This window comes from Lampetra fluviatilis, chromosome 10, assembly GCF_964198595.1.
Source record: "Lampetra fluviatilis chromosome 10, kcLamFluv1.1, whole genome shotgun sequence".
Classification (NCBI taxonomy): Eukaryota; Metazoa; Chordata; class Hyperoartia; order Petromyzontiformes; family Petromyzontidae; genus Lampetra; species Lampetra fluviatilis.
In genome coordinates, this window is record NC_136284.1 from 16,060,141 (window position 1) to 16,086,274 (window position 26,134).

Here is a 26,134-nt window from a genome sequence, read left to right on the forward strand (position 1 = left end):
CACTCACTCACCACTCACTCACACCTCACTCACTCACCACTCACACCTCACTCACACCACTCACTCACCACTCACCCACCACTCACCCACCACTCACTCACTCACCGCTCACTCACCGCTCGCTCACCGCTCACTCACCGCTCACTCACCACTCACTCACCACTCACTCACCTCTCACTCACTGCTCACTCACCACTTACTCACCACTCACTAACCAATCACCGCTCACTCACCACTTACTCACTCACCACGCACACCACGCACTCACCACTCACTCACCACTCACTCACCACTCACTCACCACGCACACCACACACTCACCACTCACACCTCACTCACTCACCACTCACTCACCGCTCACTCACCACTCACTCACTGACCACTCACTCACCACTCACACACCACTCACACACATCACACACACCCCTCACACACATTACACACACCACTCACACACATCACACACATCACACACAAACACATCACACACACCCCTCACATATATCAGACACATCATTCATACATCACATACACCACTCACACACGTCACATACACACCTCACACACATCACACACACCACTCACACACATCACACATCCCTCACACATATCACACACCACTCACACACACACACCCCTCACACACATCACACACACACCACTCATACACATCACTCTGCCCACCCACATACCACTTATACACCACTAACCTTCATCACTCACACACACCCCCAATTCACACCCACCATACTCACACACACACACCACTCACCTCCATCATAGATACCACGCACATACATCCCACTCACGCACACCACGCACGTACGAACCACACACCACACCGCCACCCTCTACATCAAACACCCCACCCACACCACCCAACACACACCACACTCATCCCCCCACCCCTGTAGGTCACGAACACAAATCCACCCCACAACTCCCCCATAACCTCGCACATCCCTCCCAGGGTGCTCATCCCCGCACCCCTTCTACAGCGACGCCCCCCCCCATCCACTCGGGTAGTGGTGGTGGTGGGGGGGGCACAGAGCCCCCCGAATGCCCCCGTGCCCAACGCGCACTGCGCCTCCTCCTCCTCTCCAGCACCCTCGTCTGGCTGCAGCGCGGCGCGTGCGCGATTGGTGCAGAGCGCCGCGTGTTTGGCGCGCGCGTGCGTGGTGCGTGCGCGTGCGTGCGTGGTGCGCGCGTGCGTGCGCGTGCATGCTTGGGGCGCGCGTGCGTGGCGCGCGCGCGCATGGTTCGTGCGTGCGTGTGTGGCGCGTGCGTGTGTGGCGCGTGCGTGTGTGGCGCGTGCGTGTGTGGCGCGTGCGTGTGTGGCGCGTGCGTGTGTGGCGCGTGCGTGTGTGGCGCGTGCGTGTGTGGCGCGTGCGTGTGTGGTGGAGCGCTCATATCACGCTTAGCGCGCTGCGCTACGAACCTGGCGTCCCGAGTTCGATTTCCGTTCACGGCCAAAACCAGACGATTATCTGAACTGATCATGGGCCTCCCCTAGGTCGACTCAGCCTCAAATGAGTACCTGCTGCATTGTGTAAACATGACAAATCGGGAGAAACAAGCGGCCGGCCATGGTACTCGTGTACCCTGCCGGCCGTTATTGGTGCTCAAGGATGTCCTCGGGCGCCTACATTATCTGAAAAAAAAAAACAATTGGAGGCACGGAGTCTGAGAAGCTACCTTGGCTGTTCCAGAGGACTATCCGTCTGCTACAGATACAGTACAATGGTAGGCTAATCGACGCCCAGGTGCAGTCATGAAATTATTTCATGAAATTATTTCATGACTGGTATTTGCTGCTCACTGTGAGGAGTTAGAGATTGTGGATATGCCTCCGATGTAGTATGGGAATATTTGGAGGTAATTGAACATGCTGATAACTGGTACCAACGGTGTTAAGATCAGCCTCTGTGGAGGTTGTTCGTGAAGGAAGTTGCTGGGCAGTTGGAGGCGGTAAAGGAACGCTCACACCAATGAGGAAATCAGTGGGCACAGTGGGGAGCTCAGGTGATGCATCTGCCAGTCAAATCACTCAACCCACAGCACCTGGTTCTGTCCCGTAATCGACTCCCGAGCCTTCGACTCTTCAAGCGGCTTCAAAGTGCACGTAGCCTGGCACACGCACGATGGTACCGTCAGTGCCACCTGGTGGCGAATGGCGGCTGTGATAGTGTGTAACCCACCAGGTGGCTCCGCGTTAGACGGAGCAGCAGCGGTGGCTGAAGGAGTTCGCTGTGGGCCTCTTAGCCACCATCACAATCGACCAAACGAGACCCGACTGACAACAGCAACATCAGTGATGCAGAGATACAAACTTGTGAACCGGTTTTGTTCTTATTAGGACTCATCATCACAGTTGAGTTACCATCACCATGGTCCAAGTTTTGCCAAATTGGAAAATGACTCAATTGGTCAATGATTTGCGCCAACCATCGCCCGTTCTGCGACACTTCTCTTGACCGTGACGCGCAGCGTCCTCGTGAAAAGCTCCGCGCGATAAGAATGCCGCAAATACCAAACGTACAGACAAATCACTATTTGCGTGCACATTTTTAACCTGTCCCGCAAATTACTCACTGGGAATACGTGCAGCGATCATCGCCCCCTATTGTAACAACTTGGCAGGATCCTCTTGAAGAAGAGCGAGGCTTTCCTGGGTGAACGAGCGTAATGATGATGATGATGTTTGTGTGCGTGCGAGTGTGTGTGTGTCTGCGTGTGTGCGAGTGTGTACGTGCAGTGGTGGTGCAGTGGTGAGCGCCACTGGGCGACAAACCCGGTGACCTGAGTTCAATTCCTGCTCATTACCAACAATAGTGGTTAATATTTGAATTGGTCCAGGGGCTCTTCTAGATCGACTCAGTCTTTAATGAGTACCTGGTGCGGTGTGTGTAAACGTTTCCACGCGGGAGGCAAAAGCGGCCGGTCGTGGCACTGGCCACCCACCCCCTCGTGTGCCAAGCCGGCCTTCATAGGAGCACCTCGTTTGAGAAGCTTACTTTGGCTGTTCCGGGGGAATATCCATCTGGTACAGATACAATGCAATGGTAGGCTGATCAATGTCAACGAATGGTGTCATGACTTCCTACTGATACTCGCTAAGGCACTTTCCCCGACAGACCGACTAAGGCTACACGGGGGATCTCCTTTGTCTTGGCAGTGGTGGTGCGCGGCGGCTGGGCGCAGCGCGAGCTGACGAGGCCGAGCCGCCTGCTGTTCCGCGTGGAGGACGCACAGCGCGAGAGCGCCGCGCCCGGCGGCCGCCTCCTCTCCACGGTGCTGCGTGGTGCTGCCACGGCCTCCAAGCAGCAGCAGCAGCAGCAGCATGCACAGGTGAGGCATCAACCCCGTCACGCGGCACCCTCAACATCACGCAGCACCATCAACATCAAGTAGCAACATCACGCAGCACCATCGATGTCACATAGCACCATCAACGTCACGTAGCAGTGGATTGGCAGGAGGGCTGCACCTGGGATTGTTGTTATTGTATAAGTGTGGGAACGTTGTTCTGTACACAGCAGATCAATTTGGGGTTTGCTTGCGGTAATATAAGCCATGCGATTATGTCTGCACGTGCTGTCATCGTGCAGCAAGCAGAGAAGTTTCACCAGCGTGCCATGGGGAGCACAACGACAAAGATCCCCACGTAGCCTTTTGCTGACTGTTGGGACAACTAAGGCTCGCGAGTAGCACCTATGATGGCTGCCATGGCACACGAGGGGGTGGGTGGCCAACATCACGCCCGGCTGTCTTTGTATCGCCAATGCTGATGTTTACACACACCACACCAGGTACTCATTTAACGCCGAGTCAACTTAGGGGAGTCCCACAGCGGTTTATGTATTCATCACTGATGTTGGCTGTGAGCGGGAATTGAATGCGGGTTGCCTGGTTCCTAGCGCTTTGCGCTCACCACTGCGTCGCCGCTCCTCATATACACTCACTCAGCTCCTGAAGCTGCATTGATCCACTGGTCTGGTTTTGTTTGTCGTGGCACGAAGTTTACCTGCGAAATGAATGCATTTTCTGGGAACAATAAAATTGCCCATTTCGGGCAGTGACAGCAGCCTCCTGTGACTGTCCCTGTATGGACGGCATTAGCTGACGCTGCTGAATGTGAGTGCTTTACTTGTAAAATGTCTGTGGGTAAGAGCCGAGTGAGATCTCTGTCTTGCCTACTCTTGCCTGTGGCAGCTTGGCTCAGTTGGTTGTTAATTTCTTAATGGTTCAGTCGCAGGGAATTATCACACTTGAGATTCTGGGCTATGACATCAGCACCCTTGCAAATGATGAGACAATTCATAGTTCACCCCCCCCCAGCAATTTGGAGTATGTCATCATGTGGGATGGCAATTCGAATATAATTTTTTGTTTGTTTCGTCTTTTGCACTTAGATTTATTGCTGTCTCCTTTGTACAAGTTTTGTTTTCCCCATATCAGCATTAGCCACGATCTATCCACTGCTGGATGAAAGCCTCCCCACGTCTATGTGGTGACCATTATGTTTAGGTCTAAGACTGATGGAGACATCGCTCCACCGTGGAGGTATTTCATTTTAGGGACACTTGGAAGTCACGGCAAGAAGGGCCTGTGCTCCTGACCCTGCCTCCATTATGTGTGGAGTCTGTATATTCCCCCCTCCCCCCGGCTCTGCGTGGGTTTCTTCTGCGTTCTCCAGTTTCCGCCCAAAGTTTAAAAGCATGTTCAGTTTAACTGGTATTTGGCAAAACATCCCATTGCTGAAGAATTGCCTCCAAATTAGTCAATTGGATTGCATGTAGCAACATTGCCCACTACTGCAGACATCTAGTGAGGCTTTCCTGAATAAACTAGTGGAGTATTCAAATGAACATCTGGTTCATGTATTGCCACATTGATGCCACTCTTAGAGTTGGGATCGAACAGGAAACTTCTGGATTACAAGTCCAGCGTGCTGCTGACCATTATACGACCATGGCAGCTCCCTTTTCGATGCAGCGTGGTCTCTACAATTCGTGTTAGAACACATGGCACTCGGTTCATTGCCCCAACATTGCCCCAACAGTCTGTTAAGGCTATACGGAGGATCTTTGTCTTTGTGTGGGGCACTGTTCCAACCTTCATTGATCGCACAGATGACACAGATAGTTTAATTGTCCATTATCAAACTAAACGTCGATGATGATATTTGGCAGAATATGATATTTAAGAAAAAATCATTAAATTATGGTAGATGTTGACAGTTTTAGCAGATTTATATTAATTAGAAAGGAGATGAGGGACTGTGTTAGCAGTGGTAGTCCATGGACCAGAGCAGATATTAATACCACATATGGTAGCAGGGCCAAAAAGAGCGAATTGTTTGATAACCGACTTATTGTATTAATGAGTACCACACAATTCACTGTTGTTGGTCACATCAGGAAATTCTCACGATTGTGGTAAGTTGTTGTTGTCGTTGAGTAGCGTAACTAGCTCTGTGGTGCTGGCTTTGTGCGGCGCTGCTCGTGCTGCTTGTTGGGGTTGTGAGTGCGTTGCACAGGGCCGCCATGATTAACACTGTGGCTGGAGCAGCCTCAACAAGACTACCCGCCATCTGTTTGTGGATTTTAAAGATTCGTTGATGTAATTTGCGAGAGAAGGCCATAGTATGCGAGCATCATGGTCCAAATTTGAAAATTAGAAAATTAGCTATAATTTACTCCACTGGCTTATAGACAGCAATCATCGCCCCCTCCTGCCAAAACCTTGCAGGACTCTCCTAAAAAAAGAGTCAAGAGAATCAGCGAAGCTTTCCTGGTTAAACAACAATAACAATATCATCGGGAGACAGTGGGATACGGCAGGAGGGGTGGGAGTCAGGCCAGGGGAATGCGTGAGAGAGCGCGATGCTTCGTCACGGTGAGCGCTGGCCTTGGCCAAACATTAGGGGTGCTTTTAAAGGGTCAATGTTGTCAATGTAAATAAACACAATGCAGTGACGACCATATCCAGCCACGATATTCTGCTGGAACGCTTGAGCTACCGTGGGAAGGGGGCATGGTCAAGGTCACCTCAGTCCATCATCCCCCTAAGGTTTATTAAATAAATGGCTCATTGTGGGAAGTCAATTATGTTCACCCCACGGATAAACTGGCTCCTGCCATGGGGAATGTAGTGTGTATAACGCTATTCCGTACTTGCGTATGGCATTATGTTCAGGAGGTAAATGCCAATGTCGAGGCAAGCCAACTATGAGAGGGCACCAGGAGAGAGCCGGCACAGCTCCGCTGGTCCTCCATCGCACGAGCGCAGACCACAATGGCCCGTCCTCAACCATCCATCCGTGAAGGAGGTGCGCGCACTGGCCCAGCGATGCCCCGGTGTGGTTGATGCTTCCGCCGGTGTCTACGAGGAATGTCAAAGCCAGGGGGCGCAATGCCTGGGTCCCGAACGAGGCTTTCGCTCTGGACGTCCGCGGCATTCCACCCCGCCTGCTAGCGTTCCCGCGCGAGAGCCCAGGAGGGCGATAGCGCCGTCCCGGAAGGGGGACCGGGGCCTGAGTCAGTGGCGAGGTGCACCGTCAGGGCCCCGGCCGATAGGCAGGCCACCGTCGGCAAGTAAACATGTTAACTCCTTTGTGGCCTGCACACTTCCGCAGATGCCTGGTGGCAGAATGTTCGCCAGAACAGGGAGCCAGGGGATTGCCGTCAGCCCCAGTGTCCCGGTCACGTACCGCGTTACCAAATTGCACATCTGGCAGTTTTGTGTACGAGCTGCCACTGAGAAGATCGTCGAGAGATCGGCAGTTCGCAGCGCACCGGCTGAGGCGACCCAGGTCGCCTCGTGGGGCATGAAGTCCAGACTCCTGTCCATGATAACCCCTCAATATCTTGGAGTGGGGCCACGGGCAACTGGGTCATCATAGAAGGACCCATCGAGGGTGGTGTCTGCTACACGACCGTTCAAGCGGAGAGCGCTTGTGGGCAGCCTTGAAAGGCCCCGGTCGGCGTTTCCAATGGTGGAACCACACCCTCAACAAAGCCAGATCGGCTGCCAGAATGCTGGCCATGCCCTCTGGTTCACTGAGTTAGTAGTGTAGCGCGCGAACCACTGCGCTACCCACCTAGCCCAGCTCTGGCTCAGTTCTGGCTCCGCTCTAGCTCAGCTCTGGCCCGGCACAAGCCCAGCTCTAGCACACAATGGCTTGCATTTGGTTTTCAGCTCTTCGATGGGGTTTCTGGTGAAAACCACTCCTCTGGTATGTGCTGGTGCTTGTAGTGATGGAATGGCAAGCAGTACAGCAGCATTCTACCAAATCTATGATATTCTGGCACAGTGGATTGCGAGTAAAACAAATAAAACCCTCAAGATACGAGGGCAGACAAGTGTCCATTAATTACCCATAATCCACCACAATAGCTCAATGCATGCTGTACAAGCGTTGCTGTACTGCTCTGAACGGGCCACAGCGAGTGTGGACAGATATTGGCTACCGCATCAGGCAATCAAGCGTCATCCGTTTAACAGGCCACACTCTGCTGATGAGACCCAGAGATGAGAACGTTTGCCCGCTTGAGCAAATTCTGTGGGTAAAGTTTGATCTAGAAACCCCAGGGGCTGATGGACCACGCTGTGGTGTTCCCCTGGTGTAGCGCTGGCTCCTGATTTGTCTTGGCTGTTTTTGCCTAACTTGAAAGTAGCGTATTGGTTTTCAGAAACAATTTTAATCTGATTTTAGGACGAATGTGATCTCAGCTGCCCACAGACCACGCCGAGCTGTTGTTTAGCATGCTGCTTGGTTAGCCAAGTGTCTTGCAAATGTCCAGGGCCCTCCATGCCAAACACTTTACTAAAGCATTTTAATCGCAATATTGATTTCACGCGCAGTGGGAGTTGTGTGTAAGGTGTTAACAATTTGGCAGGTCTGATAAAAGTAAAGATCTCATTTGCATTTTGTTGCCAAATGAAAGCAAATTGAATAGCACTCTGAGCATTGAACATTAATGCTGAACCCCAAGATTCCTAACGTCGCCTTGGACTGGGGGCGTCGATAGCGAATCTCACGTGGGCACACCTCCTGCCACCAAACCTCTCCTCGTTCGGGTCCCTGTGCAGCTCGCTCGCTTGCTCGGGGCCCTCACGCCAGCGGCTCCACCGTCACTCTCCGGGAACCGCCTCCCTGCTCACTTCTTCAGGCCCTGCATCTCCTTCAGGCCGTCTGTCCGGCGCTCGATCCCCACGTCCCAATGCAATGCTCCCTCCTTCGTGAGCGTATCTCCAGCCCTAGGGGGGAGAATGGAGCTGTGCCGCTGAGTCTAATTGAGTGTGTAATGTGCGTCGTAAGTCAGCTGCACTGAATACGTGGAAGATTTGCCACAGGTCAATTAGAAGTATCCATCCAGACAAAAAAATAAGCTAAAATGTGAATTTTGCCTATCGGTCCATTAAACCAAAGCTGGCTGTCATAACGTAGCAGGCTTGCACACAGAATGCACACAGCAAGCACACAGCACATACCGTGAAAATAGCACAAATACAGTACGCACACAGCACCCACACGGCACGCAACATACACACAGCACCCACACAGCACACAACACGCACACAGCACGGATACAGCACGCACACAGCATGGCGCTCAGATGCTGTTGAGTTCATCGAGTATCTGAGCGATGGAGGACTGTCGATGTCCATGTTCTACTCCGTGGTTTCGATCAGCTGCTCTTCCATGTGGTCTCCCTGCTGCTCCAGTTTGTTCTCCTCCTGCGCATTGCCACTCAAGTGCAGCTCCTTCAGCCCCTCCTCACACGCTCTCCACCAGCACGCACTTCTTATCGTCACGCACTTCCGCTGACGATGACGCCGCCACGGAGTGTCGAACGTCTGCCCTTTCACAGATGGTCATGTGGACGGCAAGGTGCCACAGCGGCAATACGTATGTCTCGCAGCAGGAAATCCTAAGTTCAAGCCCTCACTCGGGTGCCTTTCTACGTGGAGTTTGTTCTCCCCATGTTCTGCATGCGTCCCTCTGTGTTCTCTGGTTTCCTTCCAGAGCTAAAAAAAAGACCATACAATGTAACTGGTACTGGCCCAAACGCTGATAGATCAGTCCACGAGGTTGCCTTCCCACATCTTTGCTGGCAACGCGTCGCTCTCCGGAGCGCCGAGCACCCTTCCGAGTCGACTGCCGCCAGGACGCACACTCCTCTTCAGGACCGTGCCTCTCACCTGTGCTGGCGTTTCTGCATTGCCTTCCAGTTCAGACCGTGTTGAGTTTAAGATCTCCTACTTGTGTTCAATGGGCTTGCTCCGCCATCACATCCGGGAGTTGATTCTTCCATTGAGATCTTTGCAATCCACCAATCGCACCCTACTTAGCGTGACCACGCTCCAGGCCTCGACCACAGGGCTGCTGTCGGCATGGCGCCCAGGCTCCAGAGTTTCCTGACCTCGGAGGTCAGGGACTCGCAGTCGATGGCGACTGTCTTGGCTGAAGACCCCAGCAGCTGTTTAACACAGAGACTGCCTCTCGTTCTCTATATTGTCTCTTTTGTCATCCTCTCCCCAGTTACTTCTCACTTATTTTCCTCTACATGCACGGCATTCTGATATCCATTGTTTAAGGACGCTTTAGAAATCTAAGTTATTATTATTAAAACGTCTAAAATCTGAAAAAATTTACCTGCAAATTACTAAATTGAGATTAGACATAGCAACATGGTCTTGAGACTCGATAATACTTTCCTGGGTGAACAAGCGTAGTCATAAAAATAATAAATAATTAGCTTCAGGATGTACCGTACATAACCAACTGTGCTAACTCCACATGAAAGAGTGGGACCAATGGCTGACTCTCGTAATGCTCACGCTCCAGTGACGCTAATTGAGAACGTGACCCCTTCTCCAGTGTCATGATCTAGCAAGAATGACTGCATGTGACGTGCATGGGCACTGAGGTGAGGGCGTGCGTGGTGCCAAGCCCGGTGCCGCTGTTGAGCGCTCTGGACTGCGAGCGTTGCCGCGTAGTGATGCCCGTGTGGATGTCGCCCCACAGCACGCGGCGCTCGCCAGCTTCCTGGTGTCGGCGTTCGGATCCTCCTTCACCCTGGACCTGCAGCTCAACCAGTGAGTTCCCCAGCTCCAGCGCACACCCACCACACACTACTTAACCTCACGTTAACACTACGAGGCCTTCGGACCGTCAGGGCAAGTGCTGTTAGCGAGTAGCACCTACGAAGGCCGGCACGTCACAAGAGGGGGTGTGTGGCCAGCACCACGCCTGGCTGCCTTTGTCTCCCTAGCGGCGATGTTTATACACTGCACCAGGCACTCATTTTAGGCTGAGTCAACTCAGGGGAGGCCCAGAACCAGTTCAGATATTCGTCACTGGTGTTGGCCGTGAGAGGGAATCGAAGCTGGACGTGCAGAGACAGCGGTACTCCTCCCAATCACTCCTCCCCCTCACTCTGGCACCACCGCGTGCCCCTCTGTCGCCAGGCCGCATGGTGGACCGCGCGTCGGGCCACGCTCAGTCGTGTTGCCATGGCAATGAGTGCTGTGGAAGCGAAGCCTCCATCATACGAAAAAACATAAAATGGAGAAAATACGTAACAAAATAGATGTGTGGACTCTATATACTCCTTAATATGTCTGTATCTTCACATAAAAAAAAACCTCAAGTATTTTTAACCCAACCCACCGGCCATGAAGCCTTCTGGGATGGAATAATTCCAACAGTGTTGATTCAGCACAAGCAACACTCTTCGCTTCGACTCACAGTGTCTCATGAGCAGGGTCGGGCTTGCCAGATGTTCCAGGCAAATACTTTGTCTTTAATATATGGGTCTCAGTTCGAGACAAAAGACATAACACAAAATAACCATAACCATCATTGTGGAGAATGTAGGTAACAAAGTGGATAAACAGACAATACGTCTCTTTCAAATATCTGTCTCTCCACATGAAATATAAAAGTACCAAATCAATACTGAATCAATGTTGCTCAAATTATGCACTCTCAGAAGGCAGTGGGGATGATGGGTTGTGTACAAAATAATTTTTGTATTTTCTACGCGGAGAGGTTGAAGTGTGAGGGAGACGTATTGCCTGCTCATCTATCTTCAGCGGGTGCCGTGAGCCGCCGTGCGTGGACGGCTCGGACAGCAACCAAGCGCATTCACCGCTTCCATGGAGATTCACGCAGCGTTTAAATACCACGTGCATGGAAGGGGCTCTACGAACATTTTCAGCGGAATGTGATGAGGAACGGGCGATGGTGGGGGGGGGGGGAGCACGGGGAGCGAATGGAGGTGGACAGGAGAGTGGTGGACGACGATGTATGCAGCAGGGTAAATGAATTCCATCCTACGCAGGAGGACATTTCATATTTTTGCTGTTCTTAGAGCGCAAGGCTATCGTGACGGAAGCGTTCTTTCCAGACGCAGTTCGCAGTAGCTCCACAGCAGGGGGCGATGTTGCTCTGTATGATCCCAAATTAGTATTTTGCTGCTTAATTTTTGAAATCTAGCAAATTTGGACAGTGACGCTGGCAAACAATGGCCTACTCGTTTCAAATGACGTCAGGAGATATTTAATGTCCACTCTGAAGCCGACGTCGCGTATTTCACGATGAATAGATAATAATAGTACACCAGCCGTAATAACCAGGGCCACCTGCCAGATCCGAACAGCGGCCCTCTGCAACAAGTGGCGAACGGAGCTACCACTGGGCCACCGCGTCACTGCGTCACTCTCCCTGAATCTGCAAGGAGGCTGCAGAAGGAGGCCACCTCGTTACAGGAGATGAGAGCTTTGGAGCGTGGATCTTTGAAGCGTGGCAGGGAAAGGGCGCAGATGTGGGAGGGGGGGTTTGCAAACTGCAGGAGGTGGTTCCCGCGGAGCTGAGGCTCTTTTGATGGCCGGAAAGGATGCTGTGATTACTGGGGCGGAAGGCCCGGGTTTTGAAGACCGCCAGAGCAACCTTGAAATTGATTTGCAATTGTATCGGAGGCCGCGAGATGCCCCCGAGTTATGGGGGAAATGTGGTCGCGTATACGGAGACGGGGGGGGGTAGAGGTGTGGGGGCCGCCCGCCAATTGGAGCCGCCCGTTGGGAGCCGTGACGCTGCTGCCGCACGGCCCCCTGGCGGCGGCGGCGGCAGCGTCACGTGGCACCACAGGGTGGACGTTGTTTATTTATTTATTAACTCCGGCTTCTGGGGCCGCTCCCATCGTGGAGGATGCGTGTTGCCGAGCAACCATGGCCCGAAATCCTGTTTGTGATGTCGTAATAACAAACACTTTCCGTTTAGCTGTTATTTTAGTTTGTCTTGTCTGCTGTGATTTATTCGTAGTCGAGCAGTTTAAAGGGTAATTGATATTTACGTGTTATTTATTAGCCTATGAAATAACACCAGAATTTTGCCTGACCAACAAAAAGTGTTGGTTAAAAGAAGCAAAGCTGCAATATTTGATCACGTTGTGGCAGAAAACAGATAATAAGAAAGTTATTTATTTTATATAGGGCTGACCTAAATGTAGGCCCACATTTGTTTCTGTAAGGCAGTGATGGTGAACGTCTCATGTTAAATTGACAGAACCAAATTCCACTGAAACCAAGTCACTGGGTAGTGCTGGGAGAGGTGGATATACACATGCACTGTGTGAATTCATTTATTCCAGAAAACATTACTTTGAATTCAAACGGTGTAATGTTTAAAAATGTTTTGGATTTCGATACATTGTTTATGGGATAGAATCTAAATTATTTTTCATTGAGATTCATTGTTATGAATCTAGAATTGCTACAAATATAATGCACATTGGGATAGATTATTTCACTACAGTTTTGAATTTCACATCAGACACCTAAATTGACCTTTTTCTAGAGGTCAACACTCCCCTGCCATGGGGCTTACCGCGCCCTGTCGGCTCGAACTCTGCTACGTGAATGGGGAGAGGGCGCGGGGGAAGATAGTGCCGCATTGTTCGGGTGCTTTGTGGGGTAAAATAGATCAATTGCTCCAAAGAGAGCCAAACGTTGTGTCGTTGTGTGTGTGTGTCTGTTACATGATGATAGAGGCTCAGAGAGATTGGCCACGATATCTTTATATGCTGTGCCATCAATAGCATCAGCACCAATGGCTGTGCTGACCTTTTGACCTTGCCGTAGCATTGTCATATATTTGGAGAATCCTGGAAGTGCCTGCTGAAGCCCGAAGAAGAGATATTTTGGGTGTTTAAAAACCGTGGAAGGTTAAATAGCCACTTCTCTTATCTGCAACCCCATTACCCCGACTCATATAATTTATGTTAGCTGCAGGGTCTGCAAAATCCCCAATTACCTATAATGCATTCGTGATTAAGAGGAGGCATGCAGCAAATACAGCAGAACTTAAATAATCCACGATCCAAGGACTGCAAATCCTTGTAGTTTGTGGATTATGGGTGATATTCTACTGCTTCTGTAATCCGGGGAACGGAACCACAAACTGTGACCCATTGACGGTGGAGCTTATGCAGAGCTGCAGGGAAATTTTTTCTGCAATTTTAACTTTTTGTTTGTTTTGACGTGATTTTTTGGAGAAAACTATTTTGCATGATTCAGATTTGGATATCAAGTCTAAAAAAAGTACCCATATGGCAGATTTGTGCCATTTTGGTCTTAGAAAAACTCATAACCTCATAATCCACAAACTGAATTCATTTATCCGCAAGTCTCATTCCCATACTTCCCCTGTAATCCACGTCGCTTGAATCAGTGCCTCTGTCCTATCGTAGTCCGCGGCACACTGCGTTGCAGTGAATTTTTTGCAGATTGTATAACAAACCTCGGCAATGCGCCACGGATTATGGTATCCGTGATATGGTCCCCCCTCCCCCTATATTACAGCAGATTACTGGAGTTTTACTGAACCCCTATTACCCAAGAAGACGTGTGGCTGTTCTTCGTGAATAACCCCACAGAGGCCCCACATTGTGACGGATAAGAAGTGTTCTGCTGGATGGGTTGTTTTTTAAATTAACTGTAAAGGCCCGCTGATGTGAATTCCTTTCGGATTTGACGAAATTGTAATTATGTGTTAGTACAAAAAATAAGTAAAACAAAGAAACCATGCTGTGATAGCAAGACTACAAACCGATTTCATTGCCAGCATGCTCGGTAAAAGTCACATTTGTATTGCTCCTGTAGAGTTCAAACACACATATCTATGTTTAAGGTTACATATGTACGTTATGCATTATTAATGAATAGCGCACGGCATAACTCAAGCGATGGCGAGCAATCAAAACGATGGCTGAGCCGCTGTGCAGTGGGAGGTGCCGGGACGCGTTCACGTTGCCGATCCCGGTTATAAAATGGAGGTACAGTACACCTATTGCTCAGCTTTCATCCCTCACTCGTGTTTATCCTTGGAGTCTGAATTGTACAAAGCGAGTTGTTAAACCTAAATTACAACGGTCAATATACCTGAATATAATCCAAAGCTTATATTAAAATCACTTCTTGTGATACTGTGGAGTACAACGTCCAATATGTATCTTGGACCTGATGTTGAGGCTGCCGTTTTACTCTGCGACCCCTTGCCACGTGCTGTTTATTCCCCTTTCTTGGCTTTTATTTCACACGGAAAAAAAGTGATTTGATACTCAAATGAGCATTAAGGAGGTGCTCATCAATTCCCTCTACAGTCCTCCCTCCTTGCACCCCTCCACTGGAATCAACTTCCCCTACACATGAAGCAACCCCCCTCCTTAACCTCCTTCCGTCCCTCTCTTGAAGCCTCACCTCTTCTCTATTGCCCATTCCATCCTCTTCCCTCCCCTCATCCCTCCACTTCTTCCCATCCCTACGCACCCTCTATCCCTGTCACCCATTGCTCAACACTTGTATATCCCTGTCATTAAAATAGTTATGCTTTATCACTGTGTTGTAAACTATGGTAAGCGCCTTGAGTGAAGGTACTTTATAAATATATAAAAAGATGACATTCTATAGGAACACTGAGCTGCTCAATAGGTGAAGACCAAATTTCATTGGTTTCAAGGCAAGTGAAGACACGAGTAACCATGCGTTTTCTGAATTTATTCCAAATTGTTAAATTCTGCTTTTCAGTCGAATATTTATAATTCGTTCTTTGATTAATGTGCGAGTCATGCACCTCATTGACATTTTGTTGCTTTTACTATTATAAATTACATTGCTGTTATTGCACCGTTACCAGTATTCTTTGCGCTATCGCAATGTAATTAATTTCTTTGCTAGTTTTGATTAGGAGTGCAGTTTTGTGTTTGGCGATGTGATGAAGGGCCCCGCTGTGAGTAGCCTTCGGAGAGTGTGGAAAGCTCCCATGGCACACGGGGCCCTAGTGGAGGCCATACAGGAGTCCCCACAGGAGGCCCTACAAAAGGCCCCATAGGAGGCCACAGTGGAGGGCCCACAGTGGAGGCCCAGACGCGCCGCGTGACGCTCGCGCCCCCGTCTCGGCGTGGTGGCTTGGCTTCTGTTGAACGCGAACGTCCGCATTGGCCGCATACACGAAGGAGGTTTCGAAACGGCTCCTTCTTGCCGATCCTATTTGATCCCCCGTCCCCCACACGAAGGGGATCTCGGCCCTGGGGGTGGTGTGGAGGCTTTGACCGGCGACGGCCGCTGGCGGAGTCGCTACCCCCGCAGCCCTGGGCAGCGCTGAGCCGGTGTAGCCACCAAGACACCCCCCTTGTGCTGTGGCCATGTTTCGGCCGTGATTCCAACACGAACCTACAGAGTGACCATGCTCCTGGATTGCAGCCCAATGCAGTGCGACAGGTGATGGTTTTGATTGTGATAATGGCCATGATGGATGTTTTTGCGGCGCGCGAATATAGAGAGCAGGTTGGTGCGTGATGTATCTTCTTGACATATGGCTGTACACGTTATATCATGTGCAAGGCATGTTACACATATGCATGACCAATCACACGTGTGTACAAGACAAGAGTGTCCGCACCATGGGGTGTCGGGCGCGCAAAGGGGTGTTGCCTCGTCTCTTCCTGCAGCAAGCCGGTGCTGTCATGCAGAGGTGGGGGCTTGTTGTCCTGCGGGTGGAGGTCGGGGCTTGTTGTCATACAGGTAGAGGTCGGGGCTTGTTGTCATGCAGGTGGAGGTCGGGGCTTGTTGTCATACAGGTAGAGGTCGGGGCTTGTTGTCATGCAGGTGGAGGTCGGGGCTTGTTGTCATGCAGGTGGAGGTCGGGGCTTGTTGTCCTGCAGGTAGAGGTCGGGGCTTGTTGTCCTGCAGGTAGAGGTCGGGGCTTGTTGTCCTGCAGGTAGAGGTCGGGGCTTGTTGTCCTGCAGGTAGAGGTCGGGGCTTGTTGTCCTGCAGGTAGAGGTCGGTGCTTGTTGTCATGCAGGTGGAGGTCGGGGCTTGTTGTCCTGCAGGTAGAGGTCGGGGCTTGTTGTCCTGCAGGTAGAAGTCGGGGCTTGTTGTCATGCAGGTGGAGGTCGGGGCTTGTTGTCCTGCAGGTGGAGGTCGGGGCTTGTTGTCATGCAGGTAGAGGTCGGGGCTTGTTGTCATGCAGGTAGAGGTCGGGGCTTGTTGTCCTGCAGGTAGAGGTCGGGGCTTGTTGTCCTGCAGGTAGAGGTCGGGGCTTGTTGTCATGCAGGTAGAGGTCGGGGCTTGTTGTCATGCAGGTAGAGGTCGGGGCTTGTTGTCCTGCAGGTAGAGGTCGGGGCTTGTTGTCCTGCAGGTGGAGGTCGGGACTTGTTGTCATGCAGGTAGAGGTCGGGGCTTGTTGTCATGCAGTTAGAGGTCGGGGCTTGTTGTAATGCAGGTAGAGGTCGGGGCTTGTGGTCATGCAGGTAGAGGTCGGGGCTTGTTGTCATTCAGGTAGAGGTCGGGGCTTGTTGTCCTGCAGGTAGAGGTCGGGGCTTGTTGTCATGCAGGTAGAGGTCGGGGCTTGTTGTCATGCAGGTGAAGGTCGGGGCTTGTTGTCCTGCAGGTAGAGGCTGGGGCTTGTTGTCATGCAGGTAGAGGTCGGGGCTTGTTGTCATGCAGGTAGAGGTCGGGGCTTGTTGTCCTGCAGGTGGAGGTCGGGGCTTGTTGTCATGCAGGTAGAGGTCGGGGCTTGTTGTCCTGCAGGTAGAGGTCGGGGCTTGTTGTCCTGCAGGTAGAGGTCGGGGCTTGTTGTCATGCAGGTGGAGGTCGGGGCTTGTTGTCCTGCGGGTGGAGGTCGGGGCTTGTTGTCCTGCAGGTGGAGGTCGGGGCTTGTTGTCCTGCGGGTGGAGGTCGGGGCTTGTTGTCATGCAGGTGGAGGTCGGGGCTTGTTGTCCTGCGGGTGGAGGTCGGGGCTTGTTGTCATGCGGGTGGAGGTCGGGGCTTGTTGTCCTGCAGGTAGAGGTCGGGGCTTGTTGTCCTGCAGGTAGAGGTCGGGGCTTGTTGTCCTGCAGGTGGAGGTCGGGGCTTGTTGTCATGCAGGTGGAGGTCGGGGCTTGTTGTCCTGCAGGTGGAGGTCGGGGCTTGTTGTCCTGCAGGTAGAGGTCGGGGCTTGTTGTCATACAGGTAGAGGTCGGGGCTTGTTGTCCTGCAGGTAGAGGTCGGGGCTTGTTGTCATACAGGTAGAGGTCGGGGCTTGTTGTCATACAGGTAGAGGTCGGGGCTTGTTGTCATACAGGTGGAGGTCGGGGCTTGTTGTCATGCAGGTGGAGGTCGGGGCTTGTTGTCCTGCAGGTGGAGGTCGGGGCTTGTTGTCATGCAGGTGGAGGTCGGGGCTTGTTGTCATGCAGGTGGAGGTCGGGGCTCGCGTGCACTGGGGGGTGCAGGCGTACACCGTCCTCGTAACCCTGGCAACGCTCGCAGCCCTGGCAATCCTCACCCGAATTTGGTCCAAAAGGTTTGGGTGCGATATGGGGGGGAGGTGGGGGGGGAGGTGGTGGGGAGGTGGGGGGGGCTTGTCTGGGAGTTGCTCCGGACGGGGTATTTTGTGGGCTCGATGTCATCGTTTATACAAAACGAATCTGCAGTCTTTGCAGTTAGTGAAGGGTAATGCCGCCAGAGAGTGCATCAAAAGTGCTCCAACTCAGTCCCACAACACGGGCTTGTTCCCGTGACCTTAGCTCCCATATGAAGAATTATGTTGCTCGAGGTGACGTTAATATGAAGTAAAGGGGAAGAACGTTAAATGGTGATCAATACGATGTACTCTGTGCTGTGAAATGGCTACGCTGTGCTGGAATGTGACCTTGCAAACAGCGCGGTTGGGAAGTGGATGATTCGGCAAAAATTATTTTGAATTGTGCAGTCCCTCATCCGTTCCTGCACCGAGCACCGGTGCGTGCCGGCTACACCACGAACTACTGCGGTTTGCGCCGCGCGTGTGTGCAGGTGTGCGCGTGTGCGCGCGTGTGTGCAGGTGTGCGTGTGCGCGTGTGTGCAGGTGTGTGCGTGTGCGCGCGTGTGTGCAGGTGTGTGCAGGTGTGCGCGTGTGTGTGTCTGTGTGTATGTCTGTGTCTGTGTGTGCGCATGTGTGTCTGTGTGTTTGTCTGTGTATGTGTCTGTGTGTGCGCGTGTGTGTCTGTGTGTTTGTGTCTGTGTGTTTGTGTCTGTGTGTTTGTGTCTGTGTGTGTGTGTGTCTGTGTGTTTGTGTGTGTGTGTCTGTGTGTGTGTCTGTGTGTGTGTCTGTGTGTGTGTCTGTGTGTGCGCGTGTGTCTGTGTGTTTGTGTCTGTGTGTGTCAGTGTGTGTGTGTGTCTGTGTGTCAGTGTGTGTGTGTGTGTACGCCGCTCCAGCGATGGTGCACCGGGGTACCTGTGCTGTAGTCCCCGGCTGGGAAGGCTCCATCCTCTTTGAAACAATTTATTTAACACGTCGGCTTTCGCAACCAATATTATCCATAAGAGGTTTTTTTGGGTTAGATCACGTCAATATAAACGTGTCGTTAACCCACCAGCACCCAACAACCAATTAGTAAGGCATGTCACGTAAATAAAACGTGCTATTTAGTTACTACTCCAACACACTGGTGTGTTTGTGAGTAAACCCACAACATTTCCAATGTACGTTTAACACTGCCCTGCACGACGAGGCATCATCTGTGAGGATCACGAAACATGTTTTTTACGAGATCTGGCGTTAGTGATTTCAGTAGGCTTGACTTTAATGATGGAGCTGTTGTTTGTTTTAAGTAGTCAACTTACAATACCATGTACAAGTGCAGCCCTTTTGTCAATCCACTGCTGGATGAGAGCCCCTCCCCATGCCGTATTTCATCGTTATTTGGCCAGACTTCAACACGCAGCTCCGCTTGCATTGGTGAAGGTGTGGACATCTCTGCACAGCTGTTCTTCTTCAATAGAGGGCACGTGACTCGCAGCCACTCCCAGAGTGCATCGTTTGAGGTCTACTGGATGCGGTACGCCAGGTGTGGAAATGTTGTCTGGGTCACCGACCCTGCTTTAAATGAAGCCCTGGTTGTAGGCAATGTTTCTGCTATCATCCCTCCTGGACACTCTGGGTCTGTGGCAGTGGCGGCTCCTGCAAAATCTCTCAGGGGGGGCAAATGTCTGGATGATTGATAAGGATAAGGTCCACCCATGCAATGGATAAATTAACAGCTTAAGCATATATAGGCAACTTCACTTCTTTAATATTAATGAAAAATAAAGTGACTCTTACAATACATCTTGTTTGTTTCTATACTCACTATTAAAACAAACCACTCAAGTTTATTTTATTAAAGATTCCACTAGGTGGCGACAAATTATATTGTTGGATGAAACGTGCTTACGTATGATGACGTAAGCACGTATGATGACGTAAGCACGTTAGGGCGAGCCCTCCCGGAAGCCATAGAGAATGCATTGCAGCGCCCCCGTTCGAAAAAAATCATCTTTGAATGTAAGTCTATGGGACCACTCGGGGCGATTCTCAGCTGGAGGGAAATCGCCCAAAAAGAGGCGGTACTCCACAGAACGTAGCATGACGCTGATTGGACTATATCCAGAGGCACAGTGACGGCTAGCGTGACTCTGTGGTTGAATGACATTGGTGGTGCGTCGCCCAATCGCCCTAATGAAGAAACCGCCCCTGGTCTGTGGCCTAATGCGGCCTAATGTGGTAGTAGGATGCTTTCTTGTGCACAAGGCCAGACAGGCCAGGACAAACCGCCCTTTTCTGTTTTCCCTTACGGTGCCCAGAAGAAGTCTCGCTATTGGGGGGAGGTCTGTGTGTGACAGTCCGGTTAATAAACGCAATTGGCGATGAGGGGAAGGCAGAGGTGCTGCCATATCCAGGTGCACGAGAAACTGGAACGTTACACAAGATCTCTAAATGAATAGTTAACGAGGAGTCGAGCGCTAAATGTATTTTATTTGCATTATTCCACAAATAAGTGCTGTCCCATTGAAGTCGCGATGTTTCTACACAGACCCGAAAGTGGTCTCCTGGAATTATGGGTAAGAGGAGTCGCCCACAAGCAGTGGCAGATCCCTGATTTTCTCAATGATCTGCCAGTGAGTCGCGTAAAAGTCATCTCATGGAACTGATGAATCCCACCAATGAGCCAGTTTTCTGCAAATAAGAGGAGCCACCAGGGAGCAGTGGTAAATTAATATTATAATTCCCAGTTATCCATTCGCAGCTGCAGCAATTACAAGAGTTGTTTTCAACAGATTGGTGCAGGTATAATAATATTCTAAGCCAATAGTGCTCATAACACATCTCCTTCGCTCTTACCAACTCTAGCAAGTGTCTTCTACATTTCTTAATTGCATCTATAATACACATTCGGCTCACCCTCACGCTACGACTGCGTGTGGCGAGCAACCCACGTTGGTTTTGAGTGATGTGGTTGTGGCGCTCAGCCGTCATGTTCCCAAGCGAGCCGGAGCCGACCCAGCCATGCCCCGGCTTACGCAGCATCACGGCTGGAGTTAATTGTCACCGGGAACGCGCGGCTCGGAGCTCCCACGCCTCACGTGGTGGTCCAGATCGGATGTTCAACACCCAGCGACATTCACTTGCTAAACGTGGCACTGTGTGCCACTGTCACAGCCCGTAATCGTGTTGTGGAAATTGCCCCTCAATTGTAACCGTTTATAAATAACTCGGGCCTTCCAGGGCTCCCTTGCAAAAGAATTGTTGTGCAGTAATGAATCTTACTGAACTCGCACATGGCTAAATAAATAAAACATAAATCGTGAGTTATGTCTTGTATTAAACGTAGTTCTATCTCTACAATAATAACACGGGAAGAAAATATTTTTTTCAGATGTCACACTAAGAAAAGTGACCGCTGCTGTTTGCAGTATGAGGTGAATTCCCATAATATATGGAATAACTGCGGGCATCAGCAAAGAAAAGGAATAAGCTGTTAATACAACGGGCCCATTCACTAAAACTGGAGGCAAGACTGCCTTCTTTACAGATCTGGGAGATCATTTACACAGACTGCATTCTGGTTCGGGGGTGAGTCACATCATCGTCTGCCATAAACACTCCACTGCGGGATGAAGGCTTTCCCAAGCCGCCCACACCTCTCATGATCTTGAGATACAATAATAATCCATATTCTTTGGGTCTTTCGGTAAAGTCACGTAAATAGGTTCAAAGAAAATCACCTATCTACGTGACTTTACCGAAAGACCCAAAGAATATGAATTCCTGCATATTTAATAATAATCCACTTGGCGTCTGCACACGAACTAATGGCATTGTTCCATCTCCTTGGTAAATGTCCTCTGGGAGGCTCTCCATTCTCTAGCTGCACCTCCATGATTGTTCTTGATCATCACCCATCATCCCCTCTGGTGATGGATCCTCCTCAAACCCACTCCACTCTTTGGAATTTTCTGAAAATTGGATGGAGGATTAAAGGCATCAACAGAAAGAGAGTTGTCGTAATCATCTCGGAGTTGCTGATGATGACATTCATTGTAACCACTGAAAATGAATTCCAGTAATCGATTGAAGAACTTAATAAAAAAAAAGGCTGGAAAGGTTGGCGTAAGATACACGAAAGTCACGTAAAATAAGTTTGGAAGGACAAACTCAAAAAACACAGAAAAATATGTAAACCTATGGACATTTGCGAAGGTGGATCAGGATCAGCATGACATAAAGAGGCAAACGAGAACAGAATGGAGTGCTTTCATCAACTGAATTGAATTATCGAAAGCAACTTACCAAAGTGCTTGAAGAAGAAGATTTCAGTTGGTGAGTGTAATCCGCTGTGCCACGTGGATCGTAAACATGGGCATGGACAGAGAAGACGGGACAGCTGAGGAATACGCAAAGAGGCACGGAGAAATGCAAACATGGAGTTTTATTAAGAGACAGGAAGAGGTTCACGGGGATTGGGGCAACAAACTCGAAGTAGACGCCTCATGTTGACTTAAGTAAAATAAGTGGATAAAGTAAGAAGCGGAAAGTGGGCTTGGACAGGATTCTCAGCTACGAGGGATAATGCCCGCTGGATGAGACCGATGACTGAATGGCAGCCCAAGTACGAAACATGCCGACGGCACGACCACGGTGGAGATGCAGCGATGAGATCAACTCATGTGCTGGAACAATATGGATTTTGGCATCGTAGGACCATGATGGATGGGGATGGCGTGGGGAGGCCTCCGTCTCACGGTGGGGAGGCCGAGCTTGCAGAGCAGTGCAAAACACCACGCTGGTCTGCAAGGCCCGTTGGTCGATGGATTAAAATGTTATTCTATTTCAGTATTGAGTCAGATACATTACGACGACGCGTGCTGTTGTAGTCGTGAGGAGGCTGCGGCCGCCTCATGTCGAGGTGTTGTTTCTTGCCAGACGGTCGTCCTATCTGGAGGGTTGTACAGTGCCGCTAATCGCATCGCACCTCAGCGCCACGGTGGCGTTATGTAACGACCCCCTCCCCCCCGCACAACGATCCCAGTTCATCACACCCCGAAGCGGCACGCCGACTCGTGGGACTGGGCCCCGTTCCGCATCGGCTGGAAGACGCCGGCGCCGCTGCGTCGCGAGCGGCGGCGCGGCGAACCGCCGGGAATTCTGGCGACGGTGGTGGCTGTGGAGCCCACGCGTGCGGCGCGGTGCCCTTGATGATGATGGTGGCAGTGGTGATGATGAGTGTGGTGCCCTTGGTGGTGGTGGTGAGCGCGGTGCCCTTGGTGGTGGTGATGAGCGCGGTGTCCTTGGTGGTGGTGGTGATGAGCACGGTGTCCTTGGTGGTGGTGATGAGCGCGGTGTCCTTGGTGGTGGTGGTGGTGATAAGCGCGGTGCCCTTGGTGGTGGTGATGATGAGCGCGGTGCCCTTGGTGGTGGTGATGAGCGCGGTGTCCTTGGTGGTGGTGGTGGTGATGAGCGCGGTGTCCTTGGTGGTGGTGGTGGTGGTGAGCGCGGTGCCCTTGGTGGTGGTGGTGAGCGCGGTGCCCTTGGTGGTGGTGGTGAGCGCGGTGTCCTTGGTGGTGGTGGTGATGAGCGCGGTGTCCTTGGTGGTGGTGGTGGTGATGATGAGCGCGGTGCCCTTGGTGGTGGTGATGAGCCGCGGTGCCCTTGGTGGTGGTGGTGGTGAGCGCGGTGTCCTTGGTGGTGATGATGAGCGTGGTGCCCTTGATGGTGGTGGTGGTGGTGGTGAGCGTGGTGCCCTTGGTGGTGGTGGTGGTGAGCGCGGTGTCCTTGGTGGTGGTGAGCGCGGTGCCCTTGGTGGTGGTGGTGGTGGTGATGAGCGTGGTGCCTTTGGTGGTGGTGGTGAGCGCGGTGTCCTTGGTGGTGGTGGAGGTGATGAATGCGGTGCCCTTGGTGGTGGTGATGAGCGCGGTGCCCTTGGTGGTGGTGGTGAGCGCGGTGCCCTTGGTGGTGGTGGTGAGCGCGGTGCCCTTGGTGGTGGTGGTGGTGATGAGCGCGGTGTCCTTGATGGTGGTGGCGGTGGTGATGATGAGCGCGGTGCTCTTGGTGGTGGTGGTGGTGGTGGTGATTAGCACGGTGTCCTTGGTGGTGGTGGTGGTGAGCACGGTGCCCTTGGTGGTGGTGGTGGTGAGTGCAGTGCCCTTGGTGGTGGTGGTGGTGATGAGCACGGTGCCCTTGGTGGTGGTGGTGGTGAGTGCGGTGTCCTTGGTGGTGGTGGTGGTGGTGCGCTTGGTGCCCTTGGTGGTGGTGGTGAGTGCGGTGTCCTTGGTGGTGGTGGTGAGCGCGGTGTCCTTGGTGGTGGTGATGAGCGTGGTGCCCTTGATGGTGGTGGTGGTGATGAGCGTGGTGCCCTTGGTGGTGGTGGTGGTGAGCGTGGTGCCCTTGGTGGTGGTGATGAGCGTGGTGCCCTTGGTGGTGGTGAGCGTGGTGCCCTTGGTGGTGGTGGTGGTGGTGATGAGCGTGGTGCCCTTGGTGGTGGTGGTGATGAGCGTGGTGCCCTTGGTGGTTGTGATGGTGGTGGTGAGCGTGGTGCCCTTGGTGGTGGTGGTGATGAGCGTGGTGCCCTTGGTGGTGGTGGTGGTGATGATGAGCGTGGTGCCCTTGGTGGTGGTGGTGAGCGTGGTGCCCTTGGTGGTGGTAGTGGTGATGAGCGTGGTGCCCTTGGTGGTGGTGGTGGTCGTGGTGATGAGCGTGGTGCCCTTGATGGTGGTGGTGATGAGCACGGTGTCCTTGGTGGTGGTGGTGGTGAGCGTGGTGCCCTTGGTGGTGGTGGTGGTGATGAGCGTGGTGCCCTTGGTGGTGGTGGTGATGAGCGTGGTGCCCTTGGTGGTGGTGATGAGCACGGTGTCCTTGGTGGTGGTGGTGGTGAGCGTGGTGCCCTTGGTGGTGGTGGTGGTGAGCGTGGTGCCCTTGGTGGTGGTGGTGGTGAGCGTGGTGCCCTTGGTGGTGGTGGTGGTGGTGGTGGTGATGAGCGTGGTGCCCTTGGGTTCCGCTCGCTGCCCTTGGGTGTTGGACACTGCCACGAGCGCGCCTGTGTGTGCGCAAACACTCCACTGTACGTGCACAAACACTCCACTGTACGTGCACAAACACTCCACTGTACGTGCACAAACACTCCACTGTACGTGAACACTCCACTGTACGTGAACACTCCACTGTACGTGCACAGATCGTGCGGTGCATGTTTGCTATGTAGGTTATTTTTCTCCTGATTTTTTTTTACATTTTCACGGGAAGACATTTACAAAGTGACTGTTGTAATTTAGAGGGTTTTATAATCAGACCAACTCTATATTTGAATCGTAATTCCCGATGTAATATGAAGAATAATTTACACATTTTGTCCTCCGCAGATGCAGTGGGTGCACTGTCATCTTTTTTTGGCTTTTTAAAAATGTTATTACGTGTGTGCTATTGATGACAGCCTACGTCTTGAATCCCACGCACTTATCACTGCTATGCGGAGCACTAATTCGCCAGAAGTTGGTATCCTGCTGCTGTCATATGTGATATAATTTAGAGTGAAGCAGCCGGGGTAACTGATGATCCAGAACTCACCAATTCACTGCAAACACTCGCTTACCAGTGGTCAATCGCCTCATCATCGCTCTTCTATCGCTACTACCATGGTTACTGTTCCTGTGAACTCAACTCACCGATTCGTCCACCCATGTTGAGGACTCGGTCTACCGGGGCGTCTCATCTCATCCATTTAACCTCCGTGCTGCAGGTCACACCAACTCGCTCACACGCCCACTCACTCACTCAACACCCACGCACGCAGTGGGGGGGGGGCTCCCAACGCAACTCCTTGCCTGCTGCTGCCCGGCGGGGCCTTCCCGACCCACGCTCGCACGCGAGGGCAGTTTCACGCCAAAAATATGTATCGATTTTCTGATCGAAATCGGTGCTTAATTAATAACATTAGTGGCCACCAGGCCTTTTAAACGTGATGTAATTTGCGGTTGTTTATTTCCCGTCTCAGTCGCCCCTATAGAATGTTGCAGCTAAAGCTGTGGTCGTCCACAGAGCCGTATATCAGTTGGGTTTTCACACAGAGGACACGTGTACAGGAGCTTTAGGTGCGTCGTGATTACGTATCTGCATTATACACACATTTGTTGTTTACATTTTCCTGAGAGGTTAATTACGTGAAAGTTTTCGGATAAAGATACCGTGTATATTTCAAAAAAGTGCTTTGGCTAGCCGAAATGTCATCAATGTTCCTCCTGGGAAGGGAATAAAAATACCCGAGTTTTATTGGCTCACTAAATCACGTCACGTTTT

The 26,134-nt window shown here is 51.6% G+C and overlaps 1 protein-coding gene across 13 annotated transcripts in view; it reads left to right on the top strand.

The window, feature by feature from the left end:
* Positions 1-26,134, top strand: part of LOC144934642 (disintegrin and metalloproteinase domain-containing protein 11-like) — a 114,170-nt gene that overhangs the window by 804 nt on the left and 87,232 nt on the right. For all 13 annotated transcript variants that reach the window (XM_078860674.1, XM_078860676.1, XM_078860675.1 and 10 more), the window contains exons 2-3: positions 3,176-3,348; positions 10,034-10,104. In XM_078860674.1, the coding sequence (XP_078716800.1) occupies positions 3,176-3,348; positions 10,034-10,104 (244 nt within the window). The remainder of the gene's footprint in view (positions 1-3,175; positions 3,349-10,033; positions 10,105-26,134) is intronic.